This window comes from Puma concolor, chromosome E1, assembly GCF_028749965.1.
Source record: "Puma concolor isolate L17-30 chromosome E1, mPumCon1.1.hap2, whole genome shotgun sequence".
NCBI lineage: Eukaryota > Metazoa > Chordata > Mammalia > Carnivora > Felidae > Puma > Puma concolor.
Genome location: NC_141680.1, coordinates 62200888 through 62214445, shown reverse-complemented (window position 1 = coordinate 62214445; position 13558 = coordinate 62200888). Strand labels below are relative to the sequence as shown.

General features: G+C 67.4%; 2 protein-coding genes across 10 annotated transcripts in view; one reads left to right on the top strand and one right to left on the bottom strand.

Moving 5' to 3' along the window:
- Positions 1-11897, top strand: part of LMTK1 (lemur tail kinase 1) — a 33328-nt gene extending 21431 nt beyond the window's left edge. For 4 of the 6 annotated variants that reach the window (XM_086685556.1, XM_086685558.1, XM_086685554.1 and 1 more), the window contains 11 exons: positions 758-837; positions 1313-1431; positions 1555-1720; positions 2553-2686; positions 4420-4504; positions 4597-4718; positions 5992-6141; positions 6593-9200; positions 9342-9489; positions 9620-9805; positions 10802-11897. In XM_086685556.1, the coding sequence (XP_086541682.1) occupies positions 758-837; positions 1313-1431; positions 1555-1720; positions 2553-2686; positions 4420-4504; positions 4597-4718; positions 5992-6141; positions 6593-9200; positions 9342-9489; positions 9620-9805; positions 10802-10842 (3839 nt within the window). In that variant the 3' untranslated portion in view covers positions 10843-11897. Of the gene's footprint in view, positions 1-307; positions 553-757; positions 838-1312; positions 1432-1554; positions 1721-2552; positions 2687-4419; positions 4505-4596; positions 4719-5991; positions 6142-6592; positions 9201-9341; positions 9490-9619; positions 9806-10801 lie in introns of those variants that run through there. The other 2 variants (XM_086685559.1, XM_086685555.1) reach the window with 2 other exon arrangements.
- A 1022-nt stretch (positions 11898-12919) lies between these two features.
- Positions 12920-13558, bottom strand: part of BAIAP2 (BAR/IMD domain containing adaptor protein 2) — a 63052-nt gene continuing 62413 nt past the window's right edge. For all 4 annotated transcript variants that reach the window (XR_015243680.1, XM_086685585.1, XM_086685586.1 and 1 more), the window contains one exon: positions 12920-13267. Coding sequence is in view for 1 of the 4 variants with exons in the window: in XM_086685583.1 (XP_086541709.1) it covers positions 13198-13267 (70 nt within the window). In the remaining 3 variants the exon portion in view is untranslated. The remainder of the gene's footprint in view (positions 13268-13558) is intronic.

Here is a 13558-nt window from a genome sequence, read left to right as displayed (position 1 = left end):
GAGACTCAGGGCCTGTGCAACCCCCATCCTAAGTTCTGCTCAGCATCAAGGTCAATGTTCTCTGGGAGCAGCCCCCCACCCCCGAGGCTCTCCTGGCATCCCAGGCCCAGCCCTGTCCCCTGGGCCCTCAGGACAGTTGGCGTGGGAGCAGAATTCGGGGAATCCCTTGGGGCACAGGGCACGAGTGGGTTCAGCAGCCCTGGCCCTTCCCCTGGGGCCCCCACTGACCCTTCCTCCCTACTGACCTCACCCAGCACAGCCTGTAGGAGAATGCGCCCTGTGTGCTCCGTACAGGGCTGTGCCAAGCAGACCCCAACAAAGGAGCCTTTGCTGTGCCTGGTGCTGGAATGCCAGCCTGTGGCAGGGGTGAGGGGACGGGCTGCTCCGGGGCCCTCCTCCCCACGGGCTGGGCCCCGGCCACACTGCCTGCCTGGCATTGCCTGTGCGCCCGTCCTGGCTCCAGGCCCTGCTGTCTTCAGCCTGGCTCGTCCTGGTGGCCTGGGGCACAGCCTTTGCAGACCCAGGAGAAAGATGCCCGGACGTGACTTGGAGGTCTGCAGCTCCCCTGGGAGGCAGGCACCCTGTTCTTGGTGGTGGCCCCCAGCTGCAGCCCCGGCTCTGGGGGTCTCAGGGCAGCTCCCCAGAAAAGGCCAAGTGGACAACCCCTGAAGGGGCCGCCGGGTGAGGGAAGATCGGGGCAGTGACAGCCTGAGCTGGGCTCCCTGAGCCCCCCACCCCCACCCCCACCTTGTTATAGTGCAGCTGCTCAAGTCCACAGACCTGGGCCGTCACAGCCTCTTGTACCTGGAGGAGGTTGGCCACGGCTGGTTCGGGAAGGTGAGTTGCTGACCCTGGGGTGGGGTGGGGGAGAGGGGTTGACCCCGTGGGCCCCTCTCTCCCCTGGCAGGAAGAGGGGCAGGGTGGAGGCCTGCTTCTCCTGGGAGCCACCCCAGCCCTGGGGTCCCCTCCTGGGGGGGGAGCCCTGCTGTCAGATGCCGGGAGGTACTTCTGAGAGGCGGGGGTGGGGGGGCAGCGTCTCAGTCCTGGCTTCTCCCTGATCCCCAGCCCGGGTGGGGCAGCAACAGGTCCCTCTTCCTCCCTGCAGACCCCCAGAGAGCTGAGGACAGCTGGGGGGCTTGGGGTGACCACCGAAGAGCAAATGTTTCAGCTGGGAGGGTCCACCCAGGAGGGGCCCAGAAGCCCTTTTGCAGATGAGCGTAACGAGGCTTCCGGGCTCGGGTTCAAGGGGAGAGAGGAAGAGCAGGGACTGGAGGCGGAGCCCGGGGGGCTGTGGTGACGCCCGCCCCCACAGGTGTTCCTGGGGGAGGTGAACTCGGGCATCAGCAGCACCCAGGTGGTGGTGAAGGAGTTGAAGGCCAGTGCCAGCGTGCAGGAGCAGACGCAGTTCCTGGAGGAGGCTCAGCCCTACAGGTGGGCGGCCCCCGGGGCCGGCTGGGGCGGGGGGGGGGGAGGGGGGGCTGGGGGCGCGGGGCGCCGGGCCCCGTGGACAAAGCCGAGCTCTGTGCTGTCCCTGCTCCTCCCCCACCCCTGCAGAGCCAGCCCCCTTCCCCGCCCGCCCGCCCCCTCCTGCCCTGAGTTCGAGTCAGGGGGGCAGCCTGTTGGCTCCCGCAGGGCCCTGCAGCACAGCAATCTGCTTCAGTGCCTGGCGCAGTGCGCGGAGGTGACCCCCTACCTGCTGGTGATGGAGTTCTGCCCCATGGTGAGTCCCCGCTGCCTGGCCCTCCAGCCCCTCTGCCCCGAGCTTCTGTCCAGGATGTTTAGAAGGAGGGCTCAGCCTCCCCACAGAGGAGCCTTTGCTGAGCTGGGGACCCCTCCTCACCCTCCCATGGGCCGTATGTTCCCCCGGAGGTGGGCTCTCCGGGGCAGAGGCACCTGCAGGGGGGAGGGGGGCTCCAGGTCACTAGGAGGGTGGCTGCTGGGTCTGGGGCGGGTCCGGCCGCCTGTCCTGCTGAGTTGAGCCAGTTTCCTGAGACCCGCTTACCTCATCGGCGTGTTCTCCCGCCCGTGACTGCCTGCACGATGCCCCCAGGGCCCCTTCCCCCCCAGACAGCTCTGCACCTGCTCTGAGCGGCCCTCGGCAGACATGGGTCCCTGCAGCGTGCAGGCCCCCACTGTCTGGTTTCTGGACCCCTGGCGGTAGCTGTGACCCCCTGGGGCTCCCCCAGCACGGCTGGGCCCTCCTCAGGGATCTGCCAGCTGACCCTCCGGTCGCCTGCCCTGTGTTCCCACGCGGCTGGGCGTCAGTGCTCAGATGGCCTGTCTGCCGCTTGCCAGCAGTGAGGTGGCGAGCCTATGGGCCCTGATAGTCTGCACAAGGGACGTGGTCCTCCCGGCCCCGCAGGGTTGCCTGGGTCTGCAGGGACAGTGAGGAAAGCGCCCTCTGACTGTGGAGTTGTCCTACTGAGAGCCGGCCACTAGGGGGCGGATTTGGTGGCTCCTCTGGGTAGCTGCACCCCCACGTTGCCCGCAGGCCCTGGGCGGGAGGGGCTGGGCGGAGGGCTGGGCGGTAACAGTGCTGCCCCTCTTGGCAGGGGGACCTCAAGGGCTACCTGCGAAGCTGCCGGCTGGCGGAGTCCATGGCGCCCGATCCCCTGACCCTGCAGCGCATGGCCTGTGAGGTGGCCTGTGGCGTCCTGCACCTGCATCGCAACAACTATGTGCACAGGTGAGGGGGTGCGGGGCTGGCGGCTCTCCGGGGGGTCCCCGTGAGCTCTCTGTGCGGCCTCTGCCCCTGCCTCGGGGCTTGTGTGGGGGTTAGCTGGCTTTATTTATTCAGCCTCTAGGGACCATTGTGCCAAGGAATCTGGTTAAAGAAAAACCACCAGAGAGGGTGGATGCTTGCTTCTGCAGGGGGGCCGGCTGGCCTGGGCAGCACCCGGGGGGGCCCAAGGCCCATCCTCTGTCTCCAGGGGGTCAGAGCCACCACACTGGCCCTGCTGGCCTCTGTCTCCCTTAGACCCCGGGGGGGAACGGGGGAGGGATGGCTCTGTCCTGCTTCCCTCCCTGGCCCTGGAAGTCGGAGGGGTGGACCAGGGTGCCCAGTGTAGGAGGATGTGCCCAGAAGAAGTGGTAACAGTCAAGCGGCAACCCCCAGCCCCGGAATCTGCCCAGGCCGCCCTCCCCAACAATGTCTCGGTGCTCCCGGACTCCGCACGGGCCGCCCTCCCCAACAATATGGTGGTGCTCCCGGACTCTGCCCAGGCCGTCCTCCCCAACAATATCCTGGTGCTCCCGGACTCTGCCCAGGCCGTCCTCCCCAACAATGTGCTGGTGCTCCCGGACTCTGCCCGGGCCATCCTCCCCAACAATGTGCTGGTGCTCCCAGACTCTGCCCAGGCCGTCCTCCCCAACAATATCCCGGTGCTCCCGGACTCTGCCCAGGCCGCCCTCCCCAACAATGTCCCGGTGCTCCCGGACTCCGCACGGGCCACCCTCCCCTACAATGTCCCGATGCTCCCGGACTCTGCACGGGCCACCCTCCCCTACAATGTGCTGGTGCTCCCGGACTCTGCCCGGGCCGTCCTCCCCAACAATATCCTGGTGCTCCCGGACTCTTCCCAGGCCGTCCTCCCCAACAATATCCTGGTGCTGAGTGATGACACATACAACTCCAGCATCAGTGATTTTGTTGAAGAGGGCAGCTGCCAGCCTCCTGACCTGCCCGCCGGGCCCGCCCAGCCCCAGGCCCCCGCACACCTGACGGGCGCAGGCCCGTCTGTGGCCCTGGTGGACGTGCGCTGGCCCCATGCTTGCCCCGGTGCCTTGTGCCCCCAGACCCCCTGTGGCCACCCAGCGGGCAGGGCAGAAGCCCGCAGCCCAAGGCCACCCGGTGGGGGTACCGACGGTGCCGCAGGCGGTCACTCCCTGCACCCACCTTGCCCTGGGCCGGAAACGGTGCCCAGCCCTGTGCGAGCAGGGCAGGGGCAGGATCCCCTGGGACACTCGGGACCTCAGTTTCCCTGCCGCTGCCCGCCTCCTGGGGAGCTGAGGGTGAGGGCGTAGTGGGCGGGAAGGAAGCCTGCAGTGGCCCTGGCTGGCTCGTGCCCGGGACGGGTCAGCAGACGTTGAACCGCTGGGGTCAGGAGAGGGGTCCGGTAATGGCGGGGCAGTGCCTTCACGAGGGCCCTGTGGCCTGCCCTGGCCCCTTTCTGGGCCTCGCTTTCCTTGTCTGCATTGTGAGATTCGAGGCCCTGTCCACGTGGACGCCCCGGGGAGCCCCGTGCTGGGTGAGGGACCCGGGGCTCGGGGCAGCGGGTGGATGGGCCGCCTCTCAGACGCCCCTTCCCACCGGCTCGCGGCGATGCCCTTGGCCACAAGCGGGCTGGCCCCTCAGCGCCCCGAGTGCCCCCAGCCCGGCACCGCCGCTGACCCCCGCCCTCCTGCCCTCCCGCCCTCCAGTGACTTGGCCCTCAGGAACTGCCTGCTCGCGGCCGACCTGACGGTGAAAATTGGCGACTACGGCCTGTCCCACGGCAAATACAGAGTAAGCGGGCGGGGCCGCGTGGGGGGTGGGGGTGGGGGGGTCAGGGCCAGCCGCCCAGCACCCTGGGGTGACCCTGGGTCCCACGCCTGCAGGAAGACTACTTTGTGACTGCCGACCAGCTGTGGGTACCGCTGCGCTGGATCGCGCCTGAGCTGGTGGACGAGGTGCACTGTAACCTGCTGGTGGTGGACCAGACCAAGGCCAGCAACGTGTGGTGAGCGGGGGTCCAGGGGGCGCGGCCAGGGTGTGCCCCCCCGCACTCAGTGCCTGCCCTTGTTCTGTCCCCCGCCATCACAGCTCACGGCTGCCAGGCCAGGGCCCAGGGCCCGCAGGCTCGAGCGGGTCGAGTCCTCTCCCGCCCCATGCTGGAGGGGGTGAGGGCCAGGAGAGCCACACGTGCGGTGACATGCTTCTCTGTCCCATTTCGTCACCCTGTAGGAGGTGGGGCTGCTGGGCCACCTGTCGCTTCCCAGTGCCAGTGGCCCATGGCCCCGCCCCACCCCAGGACCTGCTGACACCCACAGACATCAGGGTTAGAGCGAGTGTGCAGGTTGGAAGGCCCGCTGGGAGCGGCAGCAGGTGCCGAGTGCCCTCCGTGGAGGGGCCGGTGATCTCCCATGACCGCCGTGTGGAGGCACCGCCCATCCTCAGCACCTGCACCAAGTGGGGCACAGACTCAGTCCTGCAGCCTCCAGAGGCTCCGCTGCGGGGGTCCCTGTGCCTGACCAGCCCCTCCCCCAACCCCCACTCCCCGGGCCTGCCTGTCCTCCCTCTGCTCCTAGCGAGCCCTCAGAGCCTGGATCCACGGACCCACCCTCCCTCCTGAGCACCCCTGAGTCGCTTAACTGCAGCCCATCAGCCACTCCGTTCCGTCACCGATCTCCCCAACCTGCCTACCCTGCTGCGTGCTGACTGGGGTCTCTTAGATGGTTCTGGGCCGGTCCCCCTGACTCCTCTGTTGCCAGATTTGTTCTGTTCCTCACGTTCCCAGTCTCCCGGGACGGCCTGGGGCCCCAAAGAGCTGGGGGAAGTATACCAGAAGGAACCCAGTCGCCTTCTCGCAGCCCTGCCTGTTCCCCGGGCCCACTCCTGCCGGGCTGGGGCTCACCTAGACTCGCCCCTCCCTCGTTCTAGCCCCCAGTGGGACCCAAGGGCTGGGAGCTTCTCCAGGCCCCCACCCCCACCCCCAGAACAGTGTCTGGCCTTCACCGCAGCAAGGGAACGCGCACACAAAGGAACAGACCTGAGTTTGTGGAAAAGCCAGTGTGGTTTTTATTTGCCCAGGTGCCCTGGACACAGGCTTGGGCCTGGCCGGGTGGCACATCCTGCCAGTTTACTGAAGGAAAGTGCTGTCCTTTGGGAGGGGCGTCCCTAGGACACTGGTGTGGTGACAGGAGCTGCCCTGTGGTGCCCACGGCTCTGAGATCCCACGCAGCCATGCCGTGGCCAGCCACGCCGGCCCCCTCTGATGGCCCTTGCCTCTGTAGGTCCCTGGGCGTGACCATCTGGGAGCTCTTTGAGCTGGGCGCACAGCCCTACCCCCACCACTCCGACCGGCAGGTGCTGGCCTACGCAGTCCGGGAGCAGCAGCTGAAGCTCCCCAAGCCCCAGCTGCAGCTGACGCTGTCTGACCGCTGGTGAGGACCCTGTGACGCCAGGCTCGGCAGAGTGTCCCCAGTAGGAAGGTCAAGACCACGGAGGGTGCTCTGAGTGTGAGCGCCTGGGTTTCTAGCCCCCGCTGGCTCTCCCCTCCAGGCCCCATCCTGAACCCACAAAGAAAGGAGCCTTTTCAACCAAAACTCAAACTCACCTGCAGCCGGGGCGGGGGGGGGGGGGTGCACTCACAGAAAAGTGCTTCGGCCCCCAAACCTCTGGGCCCACCTTGGGAGAGCTGGGGCTCCTGTAATGAACTTGGAAGTTCTCTTCAATGTCCTTGGAGAACTCTGAGTATGAGGAGAGGCCCCCAGACCGTGCGGAGGGCCGGTCTGCTCTTCTGCAGGAAGTGGGGTCCTGGCAGGGCGGTGCCCCGGGTGCGGGGTGGGCAGGGACCCCTGGGCAGGGGCTGAGCCCAGGCCTCCCTGCCCGCAGGTACGAGGTGATGCAGTTCTGCTGGCTGCAGCCTGAACAGCGGCCCACGGCCGAGGAGGTGCACCTGCTGCTGTCCTACCTCTGTGCCAAGGGCGCCACTGAGGCGGAGGAAGAATTTGAGCGGCGCTGGCGCTCGCTGCGGCCGGGCGGGGGTGGCGCAGGCCCTGGGCTGGCAGGCCTGGCTCTGGGGGGCGCGGGCGAGCTGGCCTCCGCCTCGTCCTTCCCGCTGCTGGAGCAGTTCGCAGGCGACGGCTTCCACGCGGACGGGGACGACGTGCTGACGGTGACCGAGACGAGTCGCGGCCTCAACTTCGAGTACAAGTGGGAAGCGGGCCGCGGCGCCGAGGCCTTCCCACCCCCCGGGGCTGCAGCGAGCCCTAGCCGCACCGCTTGCCTGCAGGAGCTGTGTGCCGCTGACGGTGCGCCCCCGGGCGTGGTGCCTGTGCTCAGCGCGCACAGCCCCTCGGTGGGCAGCGAGTACTTCATCCGGCTGGAGGAGCCGACGCCCGCCGCCGGCCACGACCCTGACTGCGCCGGCTGCACCCTCAGCCCCCATGCCGTGGACCTGCTCCCCGATGGTGGTGACCAGGACGATGACTCGGAGGGCAGCGCGGCCACCTCGCTGGCCATGGAGCCCCTGCTGGGCCATGTGCCACCCCCCGAGGGGTCCTGGGGCCGCTGTGACTACCTGCATGGGAGCTGTGCCCGAGAACCGTCCTGTCCTCTGAGCTCGCCTTCACCCGGGACCCTCGTGCTGGCGGAGCCCAGGGAGGAGGACGCCGACTGGGGCACGGCTGCCTTCTGCCCACCCTTCTTGGAGGACCCAGTGGGCACGTCCCCCTCGGGCGGGGAGGAGATGGGGGCCACCGAGGCCTGCAGGGCCGCCCAGCCCAGACACTGGAGCTCCAACGTGTCCGCCAACAACAACAGTGGCAGCCGAGCACCAGGCTCCTGGGACCTGGGACACATGGCTGGCTGCATGGACTGCTGCCCTGGCCCAGAGCACACTTTACGGGCTGCCCCGGAGCTAGGCGGTCCCCTGGCCCTAGAGGACCCCACAGAGCCTCTCCTTGGGTCAAAGGGGGCCTCCTCTGGCCAGGAGCTAGGCCGCTGCTTTGGCCTTCCTCATCTGTGTCCTGCTGAGGGCCTGGCACCGGCCATCTGCCTGGTGACATCCTCCCGGACAGAGGCAGCCATTAGCCAGGCTAACAGCCCCCAGACAGAGCCCAGGCTTGCTGAGGAAGCTGAGGGCTCTGCCAGACCTCAGCTACCCCTTCCCTCTGTCCCAGCCCCATCCCAAGAGGGAGCCCTGCTTCCTGCCGAGGCGGCCAGTGCCCTTGACACCCTGCCCGCCTTGCCCACGCCTGCTGGCAGCTGGGAGACTGCCACTGAGGCAGCCCAGACCCCAGACAGCTACAGGGTTTCCCCTGAGCCGGGGGCGCCCGTCAGTGAGGATGAGGACATGACAGAGGCCACTTCTGGTGTCTTCGCTGATTTGTCCAGCGATGGCCCACTGGCCGAGAAGCCAGACGTGACTCTGGCCTTCCGCTCTTTGCAGAAGCAGGCGGGGACCCCCGACTCTGGGGACTCCCTGGATATCCCACCTTCAGCCGGTGACGGTGGTGGCTGCGAGGTCTTCAGCCCATCAGGTATCGGCACTCCCGGCGGGCAGCCCCGAGCCCTGGACAGTGGCTATGACACAGAGAACTACGAGTCCCCTGAGTTTGTGCTCAAGGAGGCACACGAGCCATGTGAGCCTGAGGCCTGTGGGGAGCTGGTCTCCGAGGAGGACAGCCCTGGGCCCGAGACTCAGCTCTCCACCTCTCTTGGTGGCCTTGGCCAGAAGAACCCCTACCGTGACTCAGCCTACTTTTCGGACCTGGATACAGAGCCTGACTGCACTTCGGGCCCCCAGGAGAAGGGAGGAGGTGACTTGACTTCCAGGCTAGAGCTGGACCTGGAGAGCTCTGGGCTGCAGGCCGCACAGCCCTCCCCTGAGTCTGGTGTGGCTGGGGGGACGCGAGGCACTGGTCCCAGAGAGGTGCTGCCCCTGCTGCCTGAGGACTTTTCTCCAGGGCCAAGTACATGCCCAGAGGGCCCCAGACCGGACCCTCCCTGGCCCCAGGGCCCTGCCCAAGGGCCTCCAGTGCCCAGCCCCGGGGGTTCCAAGATTTTCCTGCTGACCCCAGTCCCGCTGAGCTCAGAGAGCCACCTCCCTGAGCTCCAGGAGGCCCCAGTACTGCCGTCCGGACCTGCCCAGCGGGAACGGACAGGTAGCCCGGGTGCCCCCAGGACCCCACTCTGCCTGGCCCTGCCGGGACTGCCCGCAGCCCCGGAGGGCCGGTCGGAGGAGGAAGAGGAGGACAGCGAGGAGAGCGATGAGTCGGATGAAGAGCTCCGCTGCTACAGCATCCAGGAGCCCAGCGAGGAGAGCGAGGAGGAGGCGCCTCCCGTGCCCGTGGTGGTGGCCGAGAGCCAGAGCGCGCGCAACCTGCGCAGTCTGCTCAAGATACCCAGCCTGTTGTCGGAGGCCTTCTGCGAGGACCTGGAGCGTAAGAAGAAAGCCGTGTCCTTCTTCGACGACGTCACCGTCTACCTCTTCGACCAGGTGCGCGGCCGGCCCCGGGCTCTGCGCTGGGGTGAAGGGTTCCCCCCCCCCCCCCCCCCCCCCCCCCCGCGCGGGACGGGAGGCCGTGGGCATGGCCGCTGCTGGCGCCGGAGCCACGTGCTGCTCTGCTCCTCCATCCAGGAAAGCCCCACCCGGGAGCTCGGGGAACCCTTCCCTGGAGCCAAGGAGTCGCCCCCCGCGTTCCTGGCGGGCGGCCCCCGCTCCCCCAGCGCCCCCGGCCGGCCGCGGCAGGCAGACCGCTCCCCCGACGGCTCCGCGGCGGAAGAGGGTGAGCGGGGCGTTGGGAGCGGCGGGGGCGGGGCCGCCGGGTGGGCCGTGACGTCAGGGTGGGTGGGTCTGCGTGACGTAGCGGGTGGGCGGGACCACGCCACGCGAGTGACCGGGCGGCCGGCCTGCAGGTGGAGGGCTCGCGTGGGACGATGGCTTCCCGCCGACGCCGGCCCCGGAGGCCGCCCGGCCCGCTCCCGCCGCGCCTCCCAAGCAGACCACACCCGGCCCCTTCTCGCGCTTCACCGTGTCGCCTGCGCCCGCGTCCCGCTTCTCCATTACGCACGTCTCCGACTCGGACGCCGGGTCTGTGGGAGGTGAGGCTGCGGCGGGGCTGGTGGGAGGGGGGACACGGAGTCGGGACAGTGGAGAGGGCGTCCGGGAGGTTACCTGCTAGGGGCCGAGGCTCTGGACAAGCTCAGTTTTCAGACGGGGAAACTGAGGCTGGGAGAGGCGGGGTCACGCCCAGGCCTGTCTGTCCTGGCCACCTTGGCCTCGGCCTCGCCTCTCTGCCTTCTGGGGAGATGCAGTGCCCCGCACCCGGCTGGCCCAGCACCTTTCTGGGTGCCTAGATGGGATGCCACCTGGCCCTTGGGCCTCGCCCTCTTCTCCCTTCTCTGGAGGCACCAGGCTGGACACTGAGCGCCCCCCACTTCGCCCTCTGCCTGATCCTAGCCCTCCAAACCGGCAGCAGCCTCTCCCATCACGACCTTCCCAGCCCCTTCCGCCCCCACCCCCCATGATGTGCTTCATCCACTGCCTGCCCCTCTCCCCCTGACCTGGCACATATCAGACCCGATGGCTCTTGTCTGGAGACACAAATGACTGTGGCTAATGTGCCCAGATCACCCCTCCCTCCAGCCTCCATTCCTCGGTCAGCCTCCGACCAGGAGGGCTCGTCCCTGCCAGGTTGACCCCCGCCATGTGCCTGACAAGTTCTTTTGCATTCCTGCCAGCTTTCCCTGAAAGCCCACCCAGGAAATGAGATCTCTCTGTCCCCAGGCAGGCTCCGTCCGTCTGGGGAAGAGCCGGGGCATTTCCTTTGTTGGATGAGCTTTGTTGGGCCTGAGCCCTGGTGAGGTGGTGGAAAGAGAAAGGGTCCGGCCCCCACCTAGACGGATAGGCAGACCCATTGCGGTGAAGGGGCCCGAGGGGGGCAGCCCCAGTGGTCATTGATCCCTAGGCCAAGGGTGGAGGTCAGGGGGGAGTGCTGGGGCAGGGGACTCTGTCGGCTGTCCCCAGAGAGCAGGGCCCTCTCAGGCATCTCTGTCCCCGCTGTCTCTCCAAACACTCATGTGACACCTGTTTGCCAGGCCCTGTAGCAGGTGCCGGGGGCAACTGTAAAGAGGCTTGAGGCCCAGGCGGGCACCCTTGGAGCTCCTGCCAGTCCTGCTCCAGGCAGCAGCGAAGATGGTGACCGAGAGTGGAGACCTCGGTGTTGGTGGTCGTCAGCAGCTTCCAGAGCCTCGGTGCCCCATGCAGCGCCCCGGAGCAGGGCGGGACAAGAGGCCTCCTTCGGCCGTGTGCGCCAGTCCTGGGCTGCCGGAGGGGCAGGACTTCTCCTGGACACGGTTTTGTTGCTAGCTGCTGAGGATGCCCTCTAGCCTCAGGCCTGAGCAGGTCCCCTCCGTACAGCTGCCCCTCCGCCGTGACTCTGCTAGCGGGCTGCTTGGCTTCTGAGGCCAGGGGACCGGCTCTTGGCTGGCAGCGGGGGGGGGGGGGGGGGGGGGGGGGGGGGGAGGGGACTTTGCACGCCCTGCCCACTAGTTCCTGTGGTGAATGACACAGGCCCGCTGGGACGGCCTCTCTCTGCCCCCTTCTCCCCTTCTGCCTGGTTCTGGGTTTGCAAGAAGAGGACCCTGGGCTTGTGTGTCCCCAGCCACCCTTACCTCAGAGTCTGTGGCTGTATTTCCCTTCGGTGACTCAGCTGGACCCGCAAACCCTCCCTCCCCGTCTGGGCCAGCTCCCATCTGAGTCCACGGCTGGAGCCTGGGCAGGTGGGGCAAGGCGGGCGGCCCAAAAGATAGGGGCTTCCGGCCACACCTGTTCTAGAGGTGCCCGCGGCTGGCCAGCCTGGCCCGGTGGCAGCCCCCACAATCCGCGTCAGGGGCCCTGCCTGCAGGGGTGGGGGTGCGGGTGGGAGGGGAGTGGGGGGCTGGGCAGCACAGGGAGTATTTTTGTAACTGCTGTTGTCTGAGCAAATGGAAGCGGGGTGATTTTAAGTTATTGTTGCCAAAGAGATGTCAGATTTACTGTTGCTTTGGGGGTGGGGGTGGGGGAATTGTTTTGGGTTTGTGGTTTTTGTTTTCATTAGTCTGAGGCTTCGGATGCTGGTGCCATGATTTCCTTGTTCCTTTTTTGTTTGTTTTTTAAAAGAAATCAAGCTAAGAAAACAAGCCTTCGTGCTAAGCGTGTGTTTTCTTTTGGGGTTTGCGCATAAATCCCTGGGCGGGGGTGGGGAGGCGGGGTGGTGCTGGGGTGGTGCCTGGCTGCCAGCTCTGCCTGGGAGGGCACAGTAGTCCCTTCTGCCCAATGCCAGTGGGGTGCGGGAGGGTGCTACCTACCCACCTGCCCCCCCCCGCCCCCCCCCCCACCCCCGCCCCACACCTGCCCCGGGCCGTCCTGGCTGCACCCTGGTGGAGGGGGACAGTGACTTGGGCCCCACCTCTCCTCCGGTGGAGGTCTGCACAGAGCAGGGGAGGGGACTGACCCCAACAGCCCTCCCTTCTTGTTCTGTAGTTGATGCTGACTAGGTAAGAACGAGGTGGGGGGCCTGCAGGCCCCTTCCCCCACGGGAAGCTCCTTCGAAGGCCTTTCCAGAGCACGGGGTGGGGGCAGGGTAAGGGTGAGGTAAGAGGGTTTCTGAGGAGCCAGGGCTTCTGTGCTTCTCCACCCCAAACATGGGCCCTACGACCCCACTGGGCCCGTCTCCAGCTTCTGCGGGGCCAGAGGCCTGTGTCCCACCCATGACCCGTTTTGTTTCTGGTACAGGGGTAGGGACAGGCTTTGGGCAGAGCAGGGCTCCAGGGCCCTCCCTCCTTCAAGGGCCGGGGAGGGGTGACTGCTGCCTGGAACTTGTCAGCTGGGGGTGCCTGGCCCCAAGGCCAGTCACTGCGCTGTAGTTCAGCCACAGATATAAACGACGTGGATCTCTGCACAAAGCAGCTGGGGCGCAGACGGCGTCCCCGGCCATGCGGCCTGCTGTTCACTCCAGGGACAGGGAAGAGAGCTGGGGGCCAGCAGCCAGCTCTGGACGGGAGTGCAGGGGGCATGGAGGGGTCCCCCAGCACTGCCAGTGGGAGCGGGGCCCAGGAGAGCCACAGTCGAGGGCTCAGAATAAATCTGTGCCGCGAAGATGGTGGTGGCCTCTCCCACGTCCTCTGTCCCAGGCCTCCCACCCCCTGGGGCTGACAGAGCATGAGCGGGCACACGTGGGGCAGCCTGTTTATTGACCAGACACGTGGGGCTGGTGGAGCGTCCCTCCCTGCACGAGCGGGGGCCACTGTCGGCCCCACTCTCCTCAGCCATGGCCCAGGGGCCACCTCCGAAGACAGCCGGGGTCCAGCCCAGGCCAGACTCCAGTGGGGGCAGAGCCAGGCAGGTGAAGGAGAAAATTCTCTAAATGGGGACCACGCAGATTGTTACAAAAGAGGTTCTGTGCGTGGGCAGGGCAGGAGGGTCCTGGCGGGCAGCGGTGGGGACTTGGCCATCAGCTGAGGAGGGGGGCGGACCTGTCGTTGGTCACTGTCGGCTTCAGCTGGACGTTAGCGAAGGGATTCCTGAAAAAGAGAAGAGGGGTTTTAGTGTGGGAGGGGCACTGTGAGGGCGCAGTGCCGTCCTGGGCTGCCCTACGCCCGGGGGGCCCCCAGCCCTGCGGATGGCACCGGCCTGGACCCCGATGGCCCAGCCTCTGAGCTCAGAGCAGGTGGACAATGGAGGCCGCTCGGGGGAGCCCGGGAAGGGTGCTCGCTGGCCGCCAGTGCGCCCCATCTGCGGCCGTCAACCCTCATGGGGCGGGTGGGGGCCGTGGGGCCACCGAGCCACAGGATGGTTCCTTCTCTGCAACCTGA